This window comes from Amblyomma mixtum, chromosome 1, assembly GCF_055824585.1.
Source record: "Amblyomma mixtum isolate Tamu chromosome 1, ASM5582458v1, whole genome shotgun sequence".
NCBI classification, from domain to species: domain Eukaryota; kingdom Metazoa; phylum Arthropoda; class Arachnida; order Ixodida; family Ixodidae; genus Amblyomma; species Amblyomma mixtum.
This window is the reverse complement of record NC_143012.1, coordinates 300,432,320-300,451,953: the sequence shown is the minus strand read 5'-3', so window position 1 is coordinate 300,451,953 and position 19,634 is coordinate 300,432,320. Positions and strand designations below refer to the sequence as shown.

The 19,634-nt window shown below is 47.9% G+C and overlaps 1 protein-coding gene across 1 annotated transcript in view; it reads left to right on the top strand.

Moving 5' to 3' along the window:
- The first annotated feature begins 1,209 nt into the window (after nt 1–1,209).
- LOC149372190 (anoctamin-7-like) overlaps nt 1,210–19,634 on the top strand; it is a 59,217-nt gene continuing 40,792 nt past the window's right edge. Inside the window, exons 1-2 of the mRNA XM_089566585.1 lie at nt 1,210–1,459; nt 8,198–8,438. Of these exons, the coding sequence (XP_089422711.1) occupies nt 1,302–1,459; nt 8,198–8,438 (399 nt within the window). The 5' untranslated portion in view covers nt 1,210–1,301. The remainder of the gene's footprint in view (nt 1,460–8,197; nt 8,439–19,634) is intronic.

Here is a 19,634-nt window from a genome sequence, read left to right as displayed (position 1 = left end):
GACGATGCCAGTTAACTGCCTCGATCACCTTACTGCTTGTGCGGTAGCAGCAGCGGTACAAAATTTAAGGGCATGCTGAGAGCTGGGTTAGCAACAACCGCGCAGCCATGCTACTATACTTAATCTCAGAAGTTGTTTGCAGCAACACTGGGAAAGGTAGAGCTCTCTCCTCCAATCAGGGCCATGAAAGATAACAAAAAGTCCCTCAAATATTTGAGCGGTGTTGTGACTATTTCTCAAACAACTATTGTAGTAATTGAAAAGGTAGTTAGGGATGGTATTCATAAAGTATAGCGAGCGTTTCATTCACTGGTTAAATTAGCAGAGAAAAACCGCATGAACACAGCACTGTGGTAGCCTGCTGCGAAGTGGTTCATCGCCATTCGTAAAGATGGCGCCCGCCAAGTCGCCCGAGTCCCCGGCATATCCCCGGCACGCACTAGCTGGACACTGGTGCTCTTTCTTTCCCAGGGATGGAGCCACCAGTCGGAAGGTGAGGGGAATGGAGGAACACGTTTTGCAGCGTACGCCGTTCTGATCAGTTCAGATCACCGCAGCCTTCACAGAGCTGAAACGACCTGAAAGATGGGGTATAGCCGCTTTTCGATGCGCAATGGGGGTAACGCAGAAAAGTGGAGAAACGACTCGAAGTTAGGCGCGGCTGCATGCGCTATTCGGAAGCCCGCTGTTACTGTTCAGCGCGCAGGCGCGCCAGAGTTCCTAGCGGCGCAGCTACGCGGGAAATCTCGTTTTTCAAAATCTATAAACAGCTATGGCTACTTTTAATTGATGGATAAAAATATCTCATTACAGTTAGGAGACTAACTACAATAGTTAACAGTTTAACAACACATGAAGGTTAGCCAGCTTACTTACACGCCATGCGTGTTTCGTGGCGTCCGAAAGTAGCTGTCGAAGAAACCGCCTTTCTACCTCAAAAAGGTCTTAGATATAACCTTGCATTCTCGCACGAAAAATTTGTGCATTGACGTAGCTTTTGCCAGAAAGCAGGAGTACAAAGAGACCGTGGGAATACGCGCACTGTCTTGTCTGCAAATGGGGCGGCACGTGAAAAAGACGCGCTTCGATTCAAGCTCGCATCAGCGTTCGACTATGCGCGTCCGCCTAGCGGCGTCGTCAGCAAGCAGCGAGCCTGCGCCTTCGGCCACGCCGCCGGACCAGCGGCCTCAGATCGATGTTGGGCCCGAGTCGGGCCTGCGGCCACTGCTCAGAGCTGGCGGCTGCTGCCGTGCCGGGCGCCGGTGGTGGAAGCCCTCCGTCGCAGCGCCGTCACCGCACCGATGCCTGCCGGCGGCGCCACGTGCTGGGAAGAGACCTCGCAGTGGGCACTGGAGGCGCGCTCCAAGGTCACGCTGCCCCCGGCAGCCGCGGCCGCAGCCAAGCGCAAAAACTCGCTGGCCAGCGTGCTTCGCGACGCCGAAGTGGCCCTCAACCACAGGTGACATTTGCATTGCGTTATGCGAGGTCCCGGCTCGGGTCGATAGGGGCGGTCGGGAAGTGCTTCCCGCGCGTAGAAGCGTGCAACCGTGAACCTACCGTAACGCGCGCCGTTTCGGAGTACTATTTGCGGCGCGGAGGGAAAGCCCAACCTCGAGTGGCGCGGGTTTCAGTTGCAAGACGGACCGCGTCCTTTCGGTAAAGGAGTGGTGGCAGATGAGACTCAGTTCGTTTACTTCAGCTGTCACTCCCCAAAGTGCCCTACTGTGTCATGAAAGACATTTGGCGACCAACGAGCACTAAAGGGAACGGCGTTAGTGAACGACAATGCAACCTTTCTGTGTCTTGTTGCTACGGTGATGTCGCTTGCTATATGAGGAAGAAGTACTGTGGTTTAATAGACGATTGGCATGATTCTGCAACTTTGCTAGACTTCCCGGCCTGAAAATTAGGAGGCTTGTCGATGCTGCGGATGTAGTCTTTTTCATACTTCCCGATGGTTTCCGTTACGTTTCCACTGCGGTGGCGACTGATGCACTGTAAGCAAGTGCAGCGACAGTACGCTTAGTTTTGCCTACTGGCAACCACACACGTTGATGTCACTCGGTGAAGTAACGAGAGCTACAGCCATAATATGAAGCTTTAAGCGCATGCAAGTGTGGTTCAGTTCGTACGTAAGTAGTAGTAGATAAACGGTTGCCGTGCAATTGACTATTACTGTATCGCCGTGTTCACTGAAGCCTATACTGCGTATAACACAAGCAAGCTTCACTTTGATGAGGTTGTATCTGCCGGCTGAAACGTGCCCTATAGTGATTTAGTTGGTGCATAAGTATCCATCAACTGTTACAACTGTAGATGTAAATATTCTACGCCTGTTCGTCCATTTGACGTTAAAACCAAATTAGTTTCATATCAAGATCTCAGCCTACATTCCGGCAAAACACTCCTAAACAAGGCATTGCGTTTGCGACAAAATGCAGCCTATTCGCTGCTGACTAACGCGTGAGAGATCAGTGTGATGTAATAAACTGAAAATCCAAGTAGCAGTCAGAGATTCAACGCAACCTGTGCTTAGTGGTCTCGGAGAAAATGGAAGTGATTGCGCTTGGCAAAAATATGTTGGCCCAACTCTGCAAGAAATGCGAGCCGGTGACTTTGAAAACTCATTATACTGCTCGCGAAGGAGCTCAGGATGCAGAAATGCAAGTCTTTGAAATTGCAGTAACTACCAGCACTCAGGAAAAGCCTGGATTTGTGCCATCCTGCAGAAATGCATTGCAGGCTTCATCTGAATAGAGTCACTGTCTGCGTTCAGTGCTATAATGGCGGAATTGTCTTAGTTTCCGTGCCAGTGCTACACTTGTGAAGATTAGTAGCTGCTAACACTAACAGACTAAGAAGCCAGACAGGCTTTTCTTCAGAATTTAATTTTTATGTCTCAAACGCTGGCATCTCCACTTCGGCGCCACACTGGGTCAGTAGTGACTGGGTCAGTGAGAGACAAAAACCTTGCGTTATCGCTACACAATGTAGCGCGGCTTGTTGTCATAGTTAAGCATCGTAATATAGTCGTATCCCCTGCTTTTATCAACGCGTTACACAAATTCTAGAGGCCCGTGTACTGTGCGATGTCAGTGCACGTTAAAGAACCCCAGGTGGTCGAAATTGCCGGAGCCCTTCACTACGGCGTCTCTCATAGCCTGAGTCGCTCTGGGACGTTAAACCTCAATAAACCAAAGCAACCATTTGTAGACTAAAAAAAGCCAAAAAAAAAAAGAGAAACGAAGCCCAGGCTTTGACAATTTAGATATACTACACCATAAATTTCACAGCAACGTGCATGTCATTTACATACACTTTGTGGAGTCTGAGCTCACTGAGACAGTGTTACTTCGTATACTGCCATGGTTATGGATGACGTCAGACACTGGAGTTGAGCGCCAGCGCAATGCGTGCAGTTACCATTACTACGGCAACCTTGAAACTTGTCCCCTATGGCTATAAATCTTTAATAATGCACTTCGTTTAACTCACAGATACTTGAATATGCTGTGGCAGCTAGAAGTCAGCCTAAACCCGTTCTCGCTGTAATCGCAGTGTTTCCGCAAGCTCAACGCATGGACCCGATGAAAGCGAAGGCTGCTATTGTATAAAAACCTGAATAATTCATTAGGTAACATGTCTTCCCGAGAGTCTGCCAAGGCGCAGTAAACTTCCGTCGTGGCGATAACTATAATCAATAATGCATTCGAGAACTGGCGTGCGGCTAACCGAAAGAACTATGAGGTTTTTCCAGGTATTCGTAAAGATTTTAAAACGTCGAAACCTTTTCTCGGTTCCCAAGGTATAGACCAAAAGCAAGAGATGCTTTATGATACAGGAAGTGGCGCACTAACTTTGGTCCCGGACGAAATTAAGTCATCGCCGGCGTGCGTATTCTTGTGTCACCTTATCAGCAATACCGTCGGACGCTCACATCACGTGCATGCTTAATTCAGCTATGTCAAAGCAGGAGTAGGTTTGAAACGCTGCACAGTGCTCGATTCAAATCTTTGGTACATATCACGGCGTAAGAATTGGTACCTATGTATGCATACGCAGGTACCCTTGTACGCCAGTTAGTGTCTATGTCGCTAAAATATGCGAGATACCTCAAGTGTTGATGTCTGAGACGCAGCCAGCGTCAGTACATCTGCCCGCTCGTGCATACGCTTTCCTGATACGTATAGCAAAGGGGACAAACGCGTTGCGCTTTACACATCTTGCCGCGCCAGGAGTGCAGTATTTGCCAAAAGTAACCATGCAATGGGATTCGCTTCCCAACCGTATAATGGAGCGCTTACTGCCCCGCTAAATACTAAAAGGTATCGAAAGGTGAGGACAAGGGTTCTCCATACCACAACTGCTCCACTGCATGGCTAAGGAACAAATTTCTTTGCCCGGTTACTTTCGGTAAAGAACGGTGCGATCACAGGAGCGCCGCACTATCGCGCACACTGGGTTCAGGAGCACTTTATGCAGGGTTTTCTTCAAAAATAGTCAGAATATACACTTAAATACCGCATTTACTCTAATAAAGTCCGCTATTTTTTTTTCTCGCGATTTTGGCAGGTGCGACCTTTCACGAAAGCTGCATCTTGCAGTCCAGTTTTTCAACGGTGTTCCGTAGGGACTATACTTCATTCTGTACACAGTCTGGTGCTATATCTGGCGCCTAGTTGCATATACCTTAAGGTCCTTTATCGATATCGCTGTCGGCGCTGCTCTGACCCAGCTCTTCACTAACCGAGTAAATGAAGCAATCTTCAATTGTATCCATTGCATTCCAAATTCCTATAACTTTAATACTTATGTAGCAATGAGAAAAGTCACGTTCGCCTTATAAACATGGTCAATAGAATTTCTATAGACTTAATATAGACTACATTGCTTCCTTATAGATAATTTATTTTGTCTATTCATAGTCTATCGATTCTTCATAGATAAAAGTCGACTAAAAGTGTATGGCTGTAAATCTATAGATTGTCTACAAACTGTGTGTAGGCTTTGTATTGCCTATATACTAGCCTATAAAAGAAGGTCTATAGACTTCAGTGACAAAAGTCTATGGACAGTCAATAGATTGTCTAAAGACATTTTCATAACAGCCAGTCGGTTTAAAACTTTTAACAACGTCTGAAAACGCCGCACATCGCGAACTGAAAATCAACAAGCATGACAGCTGATGTGGTCCCCTCCTTAGTCGCGCTGTCGACTGCCATCCAGTCCCAAAGCAGGTATCTAAATTCTGCTTTAAATGGCTCACATCTGCACATCAGAGTATGATTTTGTTTTCCATTTCCTTGTGCGCTAAAAGTGCACTAAAGTCGGGTACAACTCAAGAATGAAGGGGCTTTTCCTCGTCGAAGGCACCCCTTCCAACCAATGGTGTAAGGCGATTCTCATGACCCCCGATAGCTTGACAATGCAGGGAGTGGCATATGGAAAGGGATAGTTCCCCTCTCTCCATAGTCGGGGATAGTCTCCTCTCTGCATGGTCGGGCCGCTCCCTGCATTATTATGCTAGCAGGTTCATTAAAATCGGCCGGCGCCGTTGGCTGGAAGGAGAGTCCCTTGACGGAGAAAAGCCGCTTCGCTCTTGAGTTGTATCCGACTAGTACTACAGCAGCGGCGATGCAAAAGTTAGCTGAATATTTGAGCGCGTAATCCTTCGCGTTCTGTTCTGTTCAGCAGAAAATCTCACCCAAAGTCACAGCGATGTAGTCATACCTCGCTATAACGAAACGTTTATAATCAAATAATGGATGTAACAAGAAAATGATTATTCCACTTGGAAGCTCCCACAGAAGCCCATGTATCTGATATCTCGTTTTCACGAAGTAAAATATTCTACAGTAGGATCTAACCAACCTTGAACTGTCCATTTCTCTCCGTGACAAAATTTTCACGCCTGTGTATTCATCATCGTCGAAACTCGGTCGGGTACGTGGCTCGGTGAACAATGTCACCCAGAACAGTAAACCCGACCAGCAGAGCTATGCTGCGCCCCGTTGTCAAGGTCATCGGAGTTCCCGGCTTTCAAACGTACTCGCTACACACGGCCCGCTGCAAGCGCACTGTGCTTCTCAGGTGCCATGCGCAGCACAATTTCCGTTTTCGTGACGTGGTCGCATTGTGTGGCCATTTGGCAGTGCGTTTTTTGCTCCCTGCCCTATCGACGTGGGTTTCGCAAGGCTAAGATTAGTGACAGCGGTGGAAAACGAGAGCGCGAGGCAATTTCCGGCGACCAGAACGCGACCATAATCAAAATAGCTGCAGAGGCGAGAAAGTGTCAGTAGCGAACGACTTCGACGCCGTTCTGAGCACATTGTGTACAATTCCTGATAGAAAAAAAAAAAAATGGAGGGGACATTAAAGCTCCGCCTTAAAGATATTAGCGAAAGCGTTAATTGGTTAATGCGCATATATGCGGAATTATTCATTCTCTACTCGCACAGATCGCTGGGAGTTCTCATACCACTTCTTGCGCAGTGGTGCAGCGGTTAAGAGATGCGTCATTGCCCTGAAATGACAGGTACTGCCATGGGAAGGGCTTGTGATACCCAGGTTGCTCTTCCCGAGCAACCTCTCTAATCGATCATTAACTGAACTCTACCTGCCAGAGTGGACAGTTTCATCACAATCCGGCGGACAGGTTGTGATGACGCCACAGTGACACGTGACCTACGTAGTTCATCTCCCACCTAGGTGAGCCAACTAGGTGGCTCACTTAGGTTACTTTTCTGCGGATATTTTATGGAATTTTCGCTCACTATCAACTACGCCGACGACGACGCCGGCTTTTTTGCGACACAGGCTCCTTAACGCTATCGCGTTAAAACAGTCCTTAACGCCGCCGCCCGATGTGTAAGAGTAACTAAAAGGCTCAGGTCCATTCTGTTCGAAGCATTTCGGATCCCTCACCAAACTGCTTCCTGTTAACCCTCCGTCTGGCATACCCTTTTCTACAAGACACCGCTGTCATGCAGTGAAGTGCTACAAATGTTATGTGGGGAAGCCAATCAAAATGAGCGTTCACGAAGAAAATGATTGCGGCGCGCCTACCTTCACAGCAGGCCGTATAGGCTTCAGCGCCTAGAAAACAAGGTTATTATTACATACAGTTATCATTCTGTCATCAACGAAATCATTCCTCCAAAGCCGTTTTCTAGGCTTCCTCAACACACATCGGCGTCATAACGCTAGCTGGGTTGTCCTCGACCTACATGGTGGCACGTTTGCATGCTGGCAAGCGACAGTTGCGGCCAAGGTCACCTGCAGCTTTAAAGAAGCAATGACTTCAACAAAGAGATCACATGCCCCTTAGACTTCGTTATAACGAGGTTCAACCACATCTATGACAAGAGACTATACTAAATATGCATGTCTTTCACTTTCTGCCTTTTTGTTAGCGTTTAAGAGCTGAGTTTTTTGTTAAAGTAGCCTTATGGTCATTGGAAAGTATTCCCATAGTATTCAGTCGATCTAGGACAACTTCAATTTATCCTCAGTGTCCATTGAATACTTGAGAGAGCAACGTACGAGTAGATTTAGATTGCTGCCTTATGACTGAGCTAAGATTAATTTTAACGCTAAATAGTTTATACCTTCGTTAGTAAAACGGACCTCTACAGCGCACTGAAACAAATCCACAAATGGTTTACTGTTATTCCATGGATTTACATCGCATTCTTTATAAAGATGGGACCCAAGAATTCGATGCAGGAGTTATGGTCCTCAACTTGAACAAAGTACATTAGAGATGGTCCTTGAAGATACAAAATGGGCACACAAAAGAGCATACAAAACCTGAGAACAACCATAAAAATAAGAAATGCTAACAATTTTTTATAGTTGTTGCCATTTCACTAGGCTTCAAGTGTTCTGATTGCTTTTTTGTATGCAGGAATCGACATATCTGACGCAACAGTTCTTGATAACACACGAGCAAAAATAGAAAATGAGATTGATCGGTAATTTGCCAGAATCTGTGGTGCGACCAGCGTGTTGGATCAAATTAACCGGATTGCATGTGTTCCCTGGATGATTTGTGAGCGTTATCGAGGGACAGGTTACGATGTGACAAATCACTTTGTAAGTTAAGACAAGCAGACTGTAACTAACGCGTGATGTAATGGAGCTGCATATACATATAGTAGCGAATGTGCAAACAAGACTGAATCGGGGTATCTCGCAGCGCCAAAGAGGTGGACTACGTGCTGGTGTACGAGTGCGACGACGTGAGTCGGACCTACCAGGAGGCCGAATGGGAGCTGCATCGTCACTACCGCGAGCTGTACGAGAACGCCATGCGCACGGAAGGGCTGCAGATGGACCAAGAACACATTGGCGAGTACGTCTTTCTCAAGGTGTACTGCCCTGTCCAAAGGCTCTGCCAGGAGGCAGAGAACATTCGCCTGGACCTGCCGCTAGAAGGCGTGAGTCTCCCTTTTCTTTGTCACACTTTGTGGCACTATTTGGTTGCAGTTCCTGCGTAAGACAGTGGGATACGGTTTTTATTGCGAACTACAGGAAAAATGTCCACTTAAGACTGCTTACGTGTGGGATTGTGAAAGCATGTCGCAGACGAAAGACGTATAGGTTTGGTTGCTGTTTGCGAAGTGAGTTTATTCCAGGCGATGAGTTTTTTTTTTTTTTTTTGAAGTATGACCACCCACACACATACAAAAAAGCTCGCGTATGGCACCACCCGGAACAGTGTGACGAACGGTTGCATAACAATTTTTGATACGAAAGTCTAAAAAGGCATAGAATTGAAGGTGCACATGTCGTCGGTTCGAATCCCTGACGCAAGCTAGCCTCTAACTTCACTAGCACATGTTTGCTGTATGGAACGAGCAATCGTATGACACCACCCGGAACGCTGTTCGACAAACGGCTGTGTCACAATTTTGGCACGAATGTCGGGAAAACTGGCGCCACACAGATATCGACTACTGACGAGTATATATAGACGAACGACATATATACGATTGTCTGAAGTGGCGGTGCTCGGCTTGCGTCATACTGCCGCTCGATGACGTCACCTTATTTTTCTTGCAATCATTCTGATTTTATGTGCTACCTGCGAGTACACACACGCGCCGCTGGCTTTTCTCTTAATGGGACTTCAACACTCTCGAATTCATGACTGCTTAGAAATTTGCTGTCTCTTGTGGATCCCTGGACTTGCTTTGTGTAAAGTATGACGCTCAGTCATTCGTTCTGATAGTTTCCAAGGATGTTTAGAACACCTCTGCGGTTCATTTTCGGATTCAACTGATTGCCTTAAACAATCACCTTCATACGAGGTCTGTTAGAAAAGTATCCGACCTTTGGCGGAAGAAAAAAAAATGGCTTAACTGGAGCGTTGGAAACCTAACGAACCTCTAAGTAGTCTCCTTGGGACTCCACACACTTCTAGCAGTGGCGCTGCCATTGTTGAAAGCATTCCGAGAAGGCCTCTTTCGGAATTGAGTTTAGCTCAGCTGTCGCTGCAGCCATAATGTACTTTCTTGTCTGAAATCGCACTCCTTTCAATGGCCTCTCTATTTTGGAAAACAGCCAGAAGTCGCAGAGGGCCATATAAGGAGTGTAAGGAGCCTGTTGAACTGCAGGCCAAACAACCCTGAATCAAGTGCGAGTAATGTGCAGGAGCATTGCCGTGATGGACGCGCCAATTTCCTGTTGACCAAAACTTCGGTTCCTTGCGCCGCACAGCATCACGTAGGTGACGGAGGACACCCCTGTAATACTCTTTGGTGATTGTTTGACCCTGTGGTGCGCACTCGTGGTGTACCACACCGTAGGAGTCAAAGAAAGCAGTCAGCATTACTTTGACGTTGCTGCGCACTTGGCGGGCCTTCTTTGGTCTTGGTGACGTGGAATGCTTCCACTGTGACGACTGGAATTCGGTTTCCGGATCGTACCCGTGCAACCAACACACGTCACCAGTGATTATGGTGTTTGAAGTCGGGGTAACTGTTTGTGCTGAATCTTCCGAGTGGTTTCCACTTGGCTTTCAAGGCGGTAAGCTGGGCTAGTTGGTGTGTCATGTTTAATTAAAAGACTAGCGCATAAAACTAGGACAAAGACAGAGAAGGAGACAAGATTAGCGCTCGTCCTGTCTCCTTCTCTGTCTTTGTCCTAGTTTTATGCGCTAGTCTATTAATTAACTTCCACTTGGCTGTCGCTCAGTTTCTGGCAAAATTTGATGGAGAAGCGCTGTTCCAGTCACTCTGCCATTTTCCTTGCAATAAAAAACCAACGAGAGCACTGCGCACTACCTCACTCAAACGCTGCCTCCCAGCGACTGACGCTGTCGGCAGGCGGGAAAAAATTCGCGCATGCGCACGAAGGTTCAAGGTCGGCTGAATCAAGCGCTCTTGTTTCATATCCATCAGGTGTTCGCAAAAAAAAATAAAGGTCAGATAGTTTTCTAACAAACCTCGTATTATACATTATTGCTTTTGTGACGCTTATCTACGAGATTTGAACGCTTCAAGCTACGCCACGAGTAGGGAAAAAAAATATTTTTTTTTTTCAATTAAATGGCGCAGTAATTGTCCCACTACTTGGTGGACACCTCAAACGTGGCCGAATGGAAAAGTTGACCGGGATGGAAAAGTTGACTCTTGCGATAATGAGGAAGAAAATGGGAGGGGGGGGGGGGTAGAGCAAGTCGGAATGTCTATAGTCGGATACAACTCAAGAACAAAGCGGCTTTTCCGCTTCAAAGAATCCCCTTCCATCCAATGGAGTCGGCCGATTCTCATGAACCTGCTAGGTGACATTGCAGGGAGCGCTGCCACAATGCAGAGAGGGGACTACCCCCGGCCATGGAAGGAGGGAACTACCCCCTTTCATCTTCCACTCCTGCATTTTCACGCTAGCAAGGTCATGAGAATCGATTGACTCCATTGGCTGGAAGAGGGTAATTTGACGAGGAAAAGCCGCTTCGTTCTCGAGTTGTATGCGACTATAGCAAACTTTTGATATCGGCGTGGGATGTCAGGTTTATGCCGCTGCACTCGCATTAGCGCCACGGCTAAGCGCTGTAGTGAATGCATTTTGCTGAAACTTTTGGAGTAGTCGGGTGTGGTAACCGGCTATGGGGTGCGAGGGGGGGGGGGGTAGGATTGGCGTGACGCACAGTAAAGCACACGATAAGGGTCATAGTAGTCACGACCCGCTTCGCTTTTCAAGCCTAACGTCCGCCTTATCTAACAATAAGAAAACGGCTCCTATATTATCAATGCCTGTCAGATCATCACCTTTCCAAAAGGAGAAGTGCGGATGCCTCGTTCACCGGTCATCCGCTATGCGGCACGCTCAGGAGGGAGCGCCGTGTTACGTCACTCCTGCAGTCAGCCAGTCAGTAGGAAATGGATGAATGAACGTGAAAGGCGGGCAAAAGGGCTACTGAGTGGGGGACGAGGAAAGGAATTAAGATTTTTTCTTCTTGAGCTCCTTGCTTGCTGCTTGCTTGCTGCTTGAAAACGCTGCTGAAAACGCTTCCATAGAGGGAGCCTAGTATTTATTCCTTATCCGTATTTTCTTTGAAATTTATGGTTTTATCATTTATCATGCATCACACCCCTCTTCAAAGGTGTTTCACAAGTTGCCTGGTTTAAAACAAGCGCTATGTGCTTAGAATGACCAACGCACTTTTCTTTCTGTACATTTTATTGGGAATAAGCATTGATTGGTTTGCTTTTATTTGACTTGATTTCATTTGACTTCAGTGTATTCGATTTGGTCACGCTTTCTCCGCGCTCGCAGCCGATAAACTATGGGAATACGGTAAAGCGTGGATTAACTGATCGAAGATGTGTTTGCCTTCTTGATTGGTCGAGGGTGCCAGTAGCTTTCAACAAGTCCAGGATTCTTGGGCATCAGTTTTAACTGTGAGGCAACTGTGGTATATTGTAAGGTAATGTTATGAATATATCGAAGGTAATGGTCGATTCTTCTAATTCATAGCAAAATCCTTCTCATAAAGTTTGTCCATCGCTCGCATCCAGCAGTTGAGACTGCCACAGAGAACCAATGGGAAGAGTTTTTGACGACAGAAAAAACGTTAATAGCAAAAAAAAAAAAGCAAGCCTGTCGAGGGGAGAACGGCGGATATATTGAGTGTTGTGTATTCTTACGACATACGAAAAAAAAAAGTTGGTAGTGGCTTTGCTCTGCTATGCCAGGATATACGTAGCGTGAGCAGGGACGTCACATGGCTCTGCGCCGGCGGCAGCAGCGGCGAGCGCGCGCGGCGAGGCGACGGCGAACGCTAGCGGCCAGGCGCGCCAGCTGCGCGCAGTAACGTCACTCGCTCCTCGCGCATGCGCAGTATGGTCGACGGAGGGAGTACGCGAAACGGCGAGACTATGGCCAATGTAGCTCACGCTATAAAAATGCGTTCATGAACAATTTCTCCGTGAAAAATGCGCTTTTCCAGCATTTCTTCGTTTGGTAGGGCTCTTCCAGGACAGACTATCGTATAGTGGATGTAGAAAGAAAGCTGTGACTGACTGACCGCATGTCCTTAAGATAGGGGTGTATGGGGGATCGCGCAGGTCACGTGTCCTGTAAGCGACCTCTGACGGTTGGTAAGAATGAGCTGCGAAAAGAGCAAGCAGTTTAGGACAGGACAGCGATGCGTGTGTTTGGTTGCAGTGAACGAGAAAGCCCACTGTTAACACAGTGATTATCAACGATGTAAAACATCGGCCAATTGGCCAACACCGGGAAAGGCGAAGAGGAGAGGTGAGAGTGTGAATAAAGAAAGTGAAGAAAGCGTGTGCGAGGCCATTTTCACTCGGGTGGGTTAGCCCGAGAGAGCCGTCTATCTTGGCCAAGCCATTCATGCACTACCTCCGAGGCGTCGGTGCTCTCAACCCACATGTGCTCCAAACCGCGACATCAACGCATACAGCACTTGAATACACAGTATACATAGACGAAGTGTGGGACCCATGTTGAGCTTCCGTGAACCGAAGGTTGTCTCGAATCAAGCGTGCGACCGAAGGAATGCTTAGTTGAAGGAGGCGGGGATCTTCACAGTTTAAAGGCGATCCTTGGGGATTCCAAGCGCATTATAGCGAGCCAATGGTTGTAGGCGGGGAATGGGAGAAGAAAAGAGGAGACAAAAAGGCCAAAGTCCGTCGGGAGCAATTTCTACAGAACAACGTACTGAAGGGTCGGCAGTTGCCTGTTCCTTGTAGGAAGAAACTGCAATGTGTCTTCGTTACAGCAAACGCACTGTCGGAATGAGCGAAAATTTTGAATTAGTTTGGCAGTACGTATGCTGAATTACAAGGTTTCTTAGTACGCCGAACAAACAATTGACTGAGCAGAGTGGTGAAATAGCTCTGAAGTAAACGAAATTATAAAATATTGAAGTTTGGTTTACCGCGTATCAAGAACCCCCTCCCCCCATTTTTTTTCTGTAACAGAAAAGCCCTATGCAGCAGTATTGCTAGCAACAGTGTTTCATCCATTGATCGCCAAATAGTTTCTTTAAATCGCGCTAGAACGTGTTGGCAGGCAGTTGGTTAAGCATCCTGTGTCGAATAGATGGAGCAGCGCGAACACGGGCAAGCATGAGAGACGAGCGCTGTATTCTTCTGTTTCCTCGTCTCTTGTGTCTATATGCGTTCACGCTGTTCGATACAGGATGCTTAAATTGCGTCCTTCCATTCTCCTAAGCCGCTACCGAATGCAAACAAAGTTAACTTACCCCACTTTCACGGCGTTTCCAATGTGCGCAGATTGCAGGTTTGAGACTTCATTCTCATCTTCTGCCTTTAGCATCCAGTGATTAATATTATAAGAACAATCGAAGCGGAAAGAAATCAAGGAAACTTATCACAAACATCGCATCCGTCACTGAGACAACACAGCCGAGTTGCAGAATGCGATTGCAGTACTGGTCCAATCTATAGGAGACGCCAGCCCGATTCGAATCCGACGACATTGACGTTTCTGCGCAGTGAATTCGCCATTAAGAAATAACCAACCTCTGCAGACTCAGTGCGGAGATTTATATCGCAAGGTCTCAAAAGCGAGGCTCGAGTCATCACTCGCGACTGCGTCCTTGCAGCATGGACGCACGGGCAACGAATCTAGGTTATTGTTTGAAGCGATCGACCTGTCGCAGTGTCTCACTGAAACGATGCGGCGTTGTCGAATGTGTAGAGCTGGGGTTGTTTTAGAGGTAGCTGAATTCGCAACGACGTTAGCGAGTAGAAAGTGGTCCCTGACTGGCCGACCGGCGACTTCGAACCGGCGACTTCGAATCGGCGAATCACCGTGCCCCAAGATATGAGAGCCAAGGCGGCGGCTCTGCACGGTTTCAGAGACTCATGCTGTTGGGTATGCGCCTACGCCAAGGAGGATGTTGTGAGAAAAGTAAACGCGCCGTGACTGTCTCATTCTGGGATGACACCTGTACAGCGCGCACGCATCCCACCTTTTATGTCGTACAGTCGTCAACGAGTGAAACGAGCTAACCTGAGCTCACGGCCAGAGATTTATCTTGCTCCTGATGATGATGCGAATGATTAAAGAATGTCGTCAACGGCCTTTGCCCTGCAGTGCACCCCACTCGGCTGATATGATGATGATGATGGCGACGACGACTGCAGCAGTGATTATGGTGGGAGAATTTCCCCACTTGGATAGTCAATCGAAAGCCGTTCAGCTTGCGTGGGTTACTCGCATGTTTTTAAGCACCTCCCCGTGGCGAAGATATGCTGAAGAGCACGAGTTTGCATTATATTATCATCATCATCATCATCAGCCTGACTACGCCCACTGCGAAACAAAGGCCACTCCCATATTTCTCCAATTAACCCTGTCCTGTGCCAGCTGCGCTCACCCTATCCCTGGCAAACCACGTTATCATCCTTGATTAATTAAATACTATACGTTAATTTGTTCTCCAGAGGAATCAGCGCTGCCGTGTGCATAGTTCTCGAGCTGGTCTCACGCCTGGTCTTCGTTCGCTTCAATATTTCCCTGATTCGGTCCGCTGTGTATCAATCTAACGCTGCTGTTACTTTGTTTGACCAGATAAGATGATATGGCATGCGCTTATTGGCATGGCACGATGTGGTATACTCAGAATGCGCTTTGTCGATATGAAATCTCATTACCTATATCAGTGATGAAGAGAATACCAGAAAGGACTGTCACGTGGTGGCTTCAAGATTAGTTATAAAAAGCTAAAGGTTGCTGTCCTACACGTCATTTTAGCACGCCACCTTTACTGTCAAGTAGACAAAACAACGTGCGCTTACTGATGTTTGACTCGGACGGCCACGCAAGGTCGATATTAGTGCTCCAGTGGAGAGGGCACTAACAGAGGGAATGACCTAAAGAAACATTGACTGCATGCAAAGACTGATCATGCTTCGGCTTGGTATCTCCTGGTTGCTATACAAACTAGTGAGCATGACAGCTTTTCGGTAGCTAGTCAGCTTTTAGAGCGCAGCTCTTTGGCGTCCGTTCCTGGGTTTCGCGTCGTCGTCGGCGTCGGCCTCGTAATCAGCTCCGCCCCCCTTTCATCCCCCCAGCGCTATCGGCGTCAGCGGCACCAGTCAGTCGCTGCTATCTCTTCCCTCCTCCCTTTATCGTGTTGTCCGCTTGCTGCGCGCGCTTCTGCCCCCATCGTTTGCCGCTGGGTGTACACGCCGCCCCCCTCCCCCCTCTTCCTGCGAGTCTCCGGTTGTCAAAGCGCCGGCTCGAACTTAATTCCTTTCTTCGCTCCTCCTCCAATGCAACCCCTGTGCGGTGGCAATCAGAGAGCCAGATCGGTGGCGGCGGATCTGTATATGTGCACCGCCCGAGCCGAAATTGCGAATACGTGTGAAAAATAAAAAAAAAAAAATTCTGGGATAGCGCATACATGTGTTGCTCGATTTCTTTGCCTCAATCTATCGAAAAGGTGAAACAGCTTATTTGCTGCGCTCAAATTTCGCATTAGGAAGTAACGTAATCGTCGGTAATTTTTTTTATCGAGATAAACATATTTAAAACGCAGAATTTTTCGTCGATAAATATGGGAACATAAATGAACCACGCCATGCAATACTGTGAATCGCTTATCGGCCTGAAGAGATGAATTTAGCCGTATTGCCCTGAATTGACTGGCGAGAGCTCCGTACCGATCAGCGGGAAAGAGTTTACCCCAGACAAAAGCGCCCGGAACGCACATTCCTTTGAGGAGCGTTCTTTGAGAGCACTTGTTCGACTTGGACGCAGTTCCCAAAAACATTTCTTAAAATTTAGCTGCTTTTGCGGCACACCATCAAAATTATATGCGCTTACGAACGCGTGTGATCGTTCGCCCTCTAACTCTGAAATAAAATTTTTATTAAGGCGGAAGCCTTTAATGCCTCATCGTTGTAAGCAGGAATTGTCGACAGAAATGTCATGCTTTTCAGTTGGTCAAAATGGTCGTGACATCATAGTGGGCGAATTTGAAACTGAGCCAATTGTACTTTGCCTAGTATCTATGCAACCAATTCAAGGGATGGCATAGTCATGCTCCAAGTAAGTAGGACTGAGTCTAGTTAATTGCTAAATTAACCAATTACCTTAAATAACCTTTCTAGTCCGATCAGACAAATAGAGCAACCGAGTAGGAAGTTGGTCGAGTTGGGGAATCGAACCAGGGTCTCCGGACTGCGAGACAAGCACGCTAACCACTCCGCCATGCCAGCTCGATGGTTTGGAATGAACAAAGGCACGTCTAGTGAATGCGGTGTCTTTGTTCACTCCCATCTTCCTCCCTTCCCTTACGACGAGTCTCAGGTGTCCACCGAGATATGCGAGACAGATACATTTATTTTCCTCAAAAACCAATTTACCGACGAGCAAGGCGTAGAGCTGAACGGGCGATGGCGTTCTATGGACTCCCTGGCAGCGTTGCAGAACACTGTCGCGTTCCACTCATAGAGGCGAAGCTTAACATCTTAACCACACATCACTGACATAAGCAGCAACATCGCCTTTAAGGCTTTCGCCTCACCGCACTTTAGGTCAACAAAGCGCACCCCTGAATTTTTACAGATTAAGCTACCCGTCAGTGCCGTTTCAAGCATAACCCTATAATGATATCTCCCTGGAAACTAGCGAGTCACGAGGTTAAGATACGCCTAGTTTTTCTTGTTTTTGTTTTTTGAGTCTTAGCGATAAGCCAAGTTGCGAAAATTCGACCGCTCTCGCTTTTCAGTCAAAGGTGGAACAAAAAATGTGGGCACAGAAAAATGGAAAAAGAAAAACCACTAAGCTACGACCGAAACAAAATAACCTAGGAGAGGAGACATAAAGGGGGTTGTCTACCCCATGAAGTCCGCAAGGGGGAGACTCTCGCTGGCTCGCCCTATATACTGCTCTAATAGTTCAACGGAACGCGGACCAAGAAAGGAACTTCTCGTGACACTACTTCCCTGTCGCTTTGCAGCAGGGAGCGAGTTAAGACCGCGTACGAAGAAGAGCCAAACATCGATCGAACTGTTGAGAAACAACGCCGGGCAAAAAAGCCCCTGTCCCTTATTCTGGTGCAAAAAAAAAAAAATACAAAGCGAGAGAGACACGCAGGGGCCTCCATTTCTCTTTTCGTACCTGCCACACGTATGAGCAACGATCCTCAACTCTCGCGGATGGTCCGTGGCATTCAAGAAGCATTATACGAGAATGACGAAACGAAAGGCGAAAACGCAAGGCCAGAAAGCGCAGCAAGGCTTAGGCAAGCACGTGCCGTTTAGATCGATCTGTATGAGCCTACGCGGCGTGCACGTCAGCTGCGGAGCCAGCTATGCCAAAAAGCCCCAAGAAAGCGCCTTCACGCACTGTACGTCGGACGGCACGGACTATCGAACCCTCTCGCCATACACACACCCGCACTTACAGTGGCATTTGCATACAGACACCGCCGAGAAGCGGGTCCTCCCTGGACGTCACGCGTTCGCCTGGCGTTATCTGCGAAGGGGAAAAGATGTGTTTGCCGCCGGGACGCGAGTGTCATTACTTTAATAACGAGATTCGCAGTGCCGTGCCAGTCTTGCCCGGCGTGTGGATCCAGCTGATGAAATCGGAATTGTCTTTCTGACTCTCCCTCCTTTCTTTTTGTTTAGCATCCGGGAGACTGGAAAACTGAGTAAATACGAGGAGTCGATATAAAGGCAGCTACGTCTTATTAATGCGTGAAAGGAAAGATCAGTCAGGTCGAAAACGCCAACGAGTAGCTTGGTCGATAACTTAAAAAAAAAAACGCAACTGGCTTGAAAGCCTTCCCCAACGCCTCCCGAAAAGCAAAAAAAAAAGGTTGCCTTCATAACATACAGAAAACATTAATTAAACACGTGCCTGGTACGACGCGGTTTTCACGCAAACCGCATGCAGAATGTAGACGCAAACCGTACGCAGAGTGTAGACACAGTTGCTGGACGCATGTTTGTTAATCTTTTTTATGTATGTCTCTAGACAGTTTCACAATTAGAAGATAATTTCGTCTGCGCAATCGCATGCTTTGGCTTGCCATGATATCAGGGTGTCGGCACTCGACCGCATACAAACATGCGTCACGGCGTTTTCCACGTGCTGATTTGTAATTATTTGTAATTTCAAAATAATCTGTCAAGCCGCCGCGGTGGCTCAGTGGTTATGGTGCTCGGCTGCTGACCCGAAAGACGCGGGTTCGATCCCGGACGCGGCGGTTGAATTCCTTTGGAGGAGAAATTCAAGAGGCCCGTGTACTGTGCGATGTCAGTGCACGTTAAAGAACCCCAGGTGGTCGAAATTTCCGGAGCCCTTCACTACGGCGTCTCGTATAGCCTCAGTCGCTTTGGGAGGTTAAACCCCATAAATCAACCAAAATAATCTCTCCACACTTGTCCAGTCCGTCCGTCCGTCCTTCCGTCCGCGGGGCACCACTACGCACGCACTGATTGGTCCCGACGGTGGTGGTGAAAACTTTTAATTACTGAAATAGAGTTTGGGAGCCACAGAGTGGCCCCGCTACATGGTCGGCGTCCCTAGTCCGGGACACCGCATGACAATGCCCCGTCTCTCGCCCGTTTCACCAGAGCCCTTTGGGACTCAAGCGAGGAGCAGTTGAGGAGGGCAGTCTCCCATGCCTCTCTGGAAGGGGTAGGGGAAGGGGGGAGGTGGGGATTTTGAGTACATGCCCACACCATGTGGAAGATATCACAGGTCTCCCCACAGTGCGGGCATCGCCCATACGTGTTAGGATCGTAATGCTTTAAGATTGCAGGACAGAGAAGAGTACCTCTCTGCAGGCGCCTTAAAGTTCGCTCCTCCGTCTTACTCAGCCCCTTTGCAGGGGCCGGGAAAAGGCGGTGGATGTCGCTATAATACGTTATAATTTCCCTGAATCGCAGCAGCGGCTGGTTAGTCTCCGAGCCAGAAGAGCTGGGATGAGGAGCCCGGTGAGTAAGCGCTCGGGCAGCCGCGTCAGCGGCCTCATTACCTCGTAAGCCCTGGTGGCCAGGAGCGCAAATGATTCTTTTGGGTGTTGGATCAGTGGCAGTCCGTCTTAGAATACAAGCAGCTAAGGGGGAGATCTCCCCTGCCAAGTAATGATCACATGCTTTTCGGGAGTCCGTAATGAT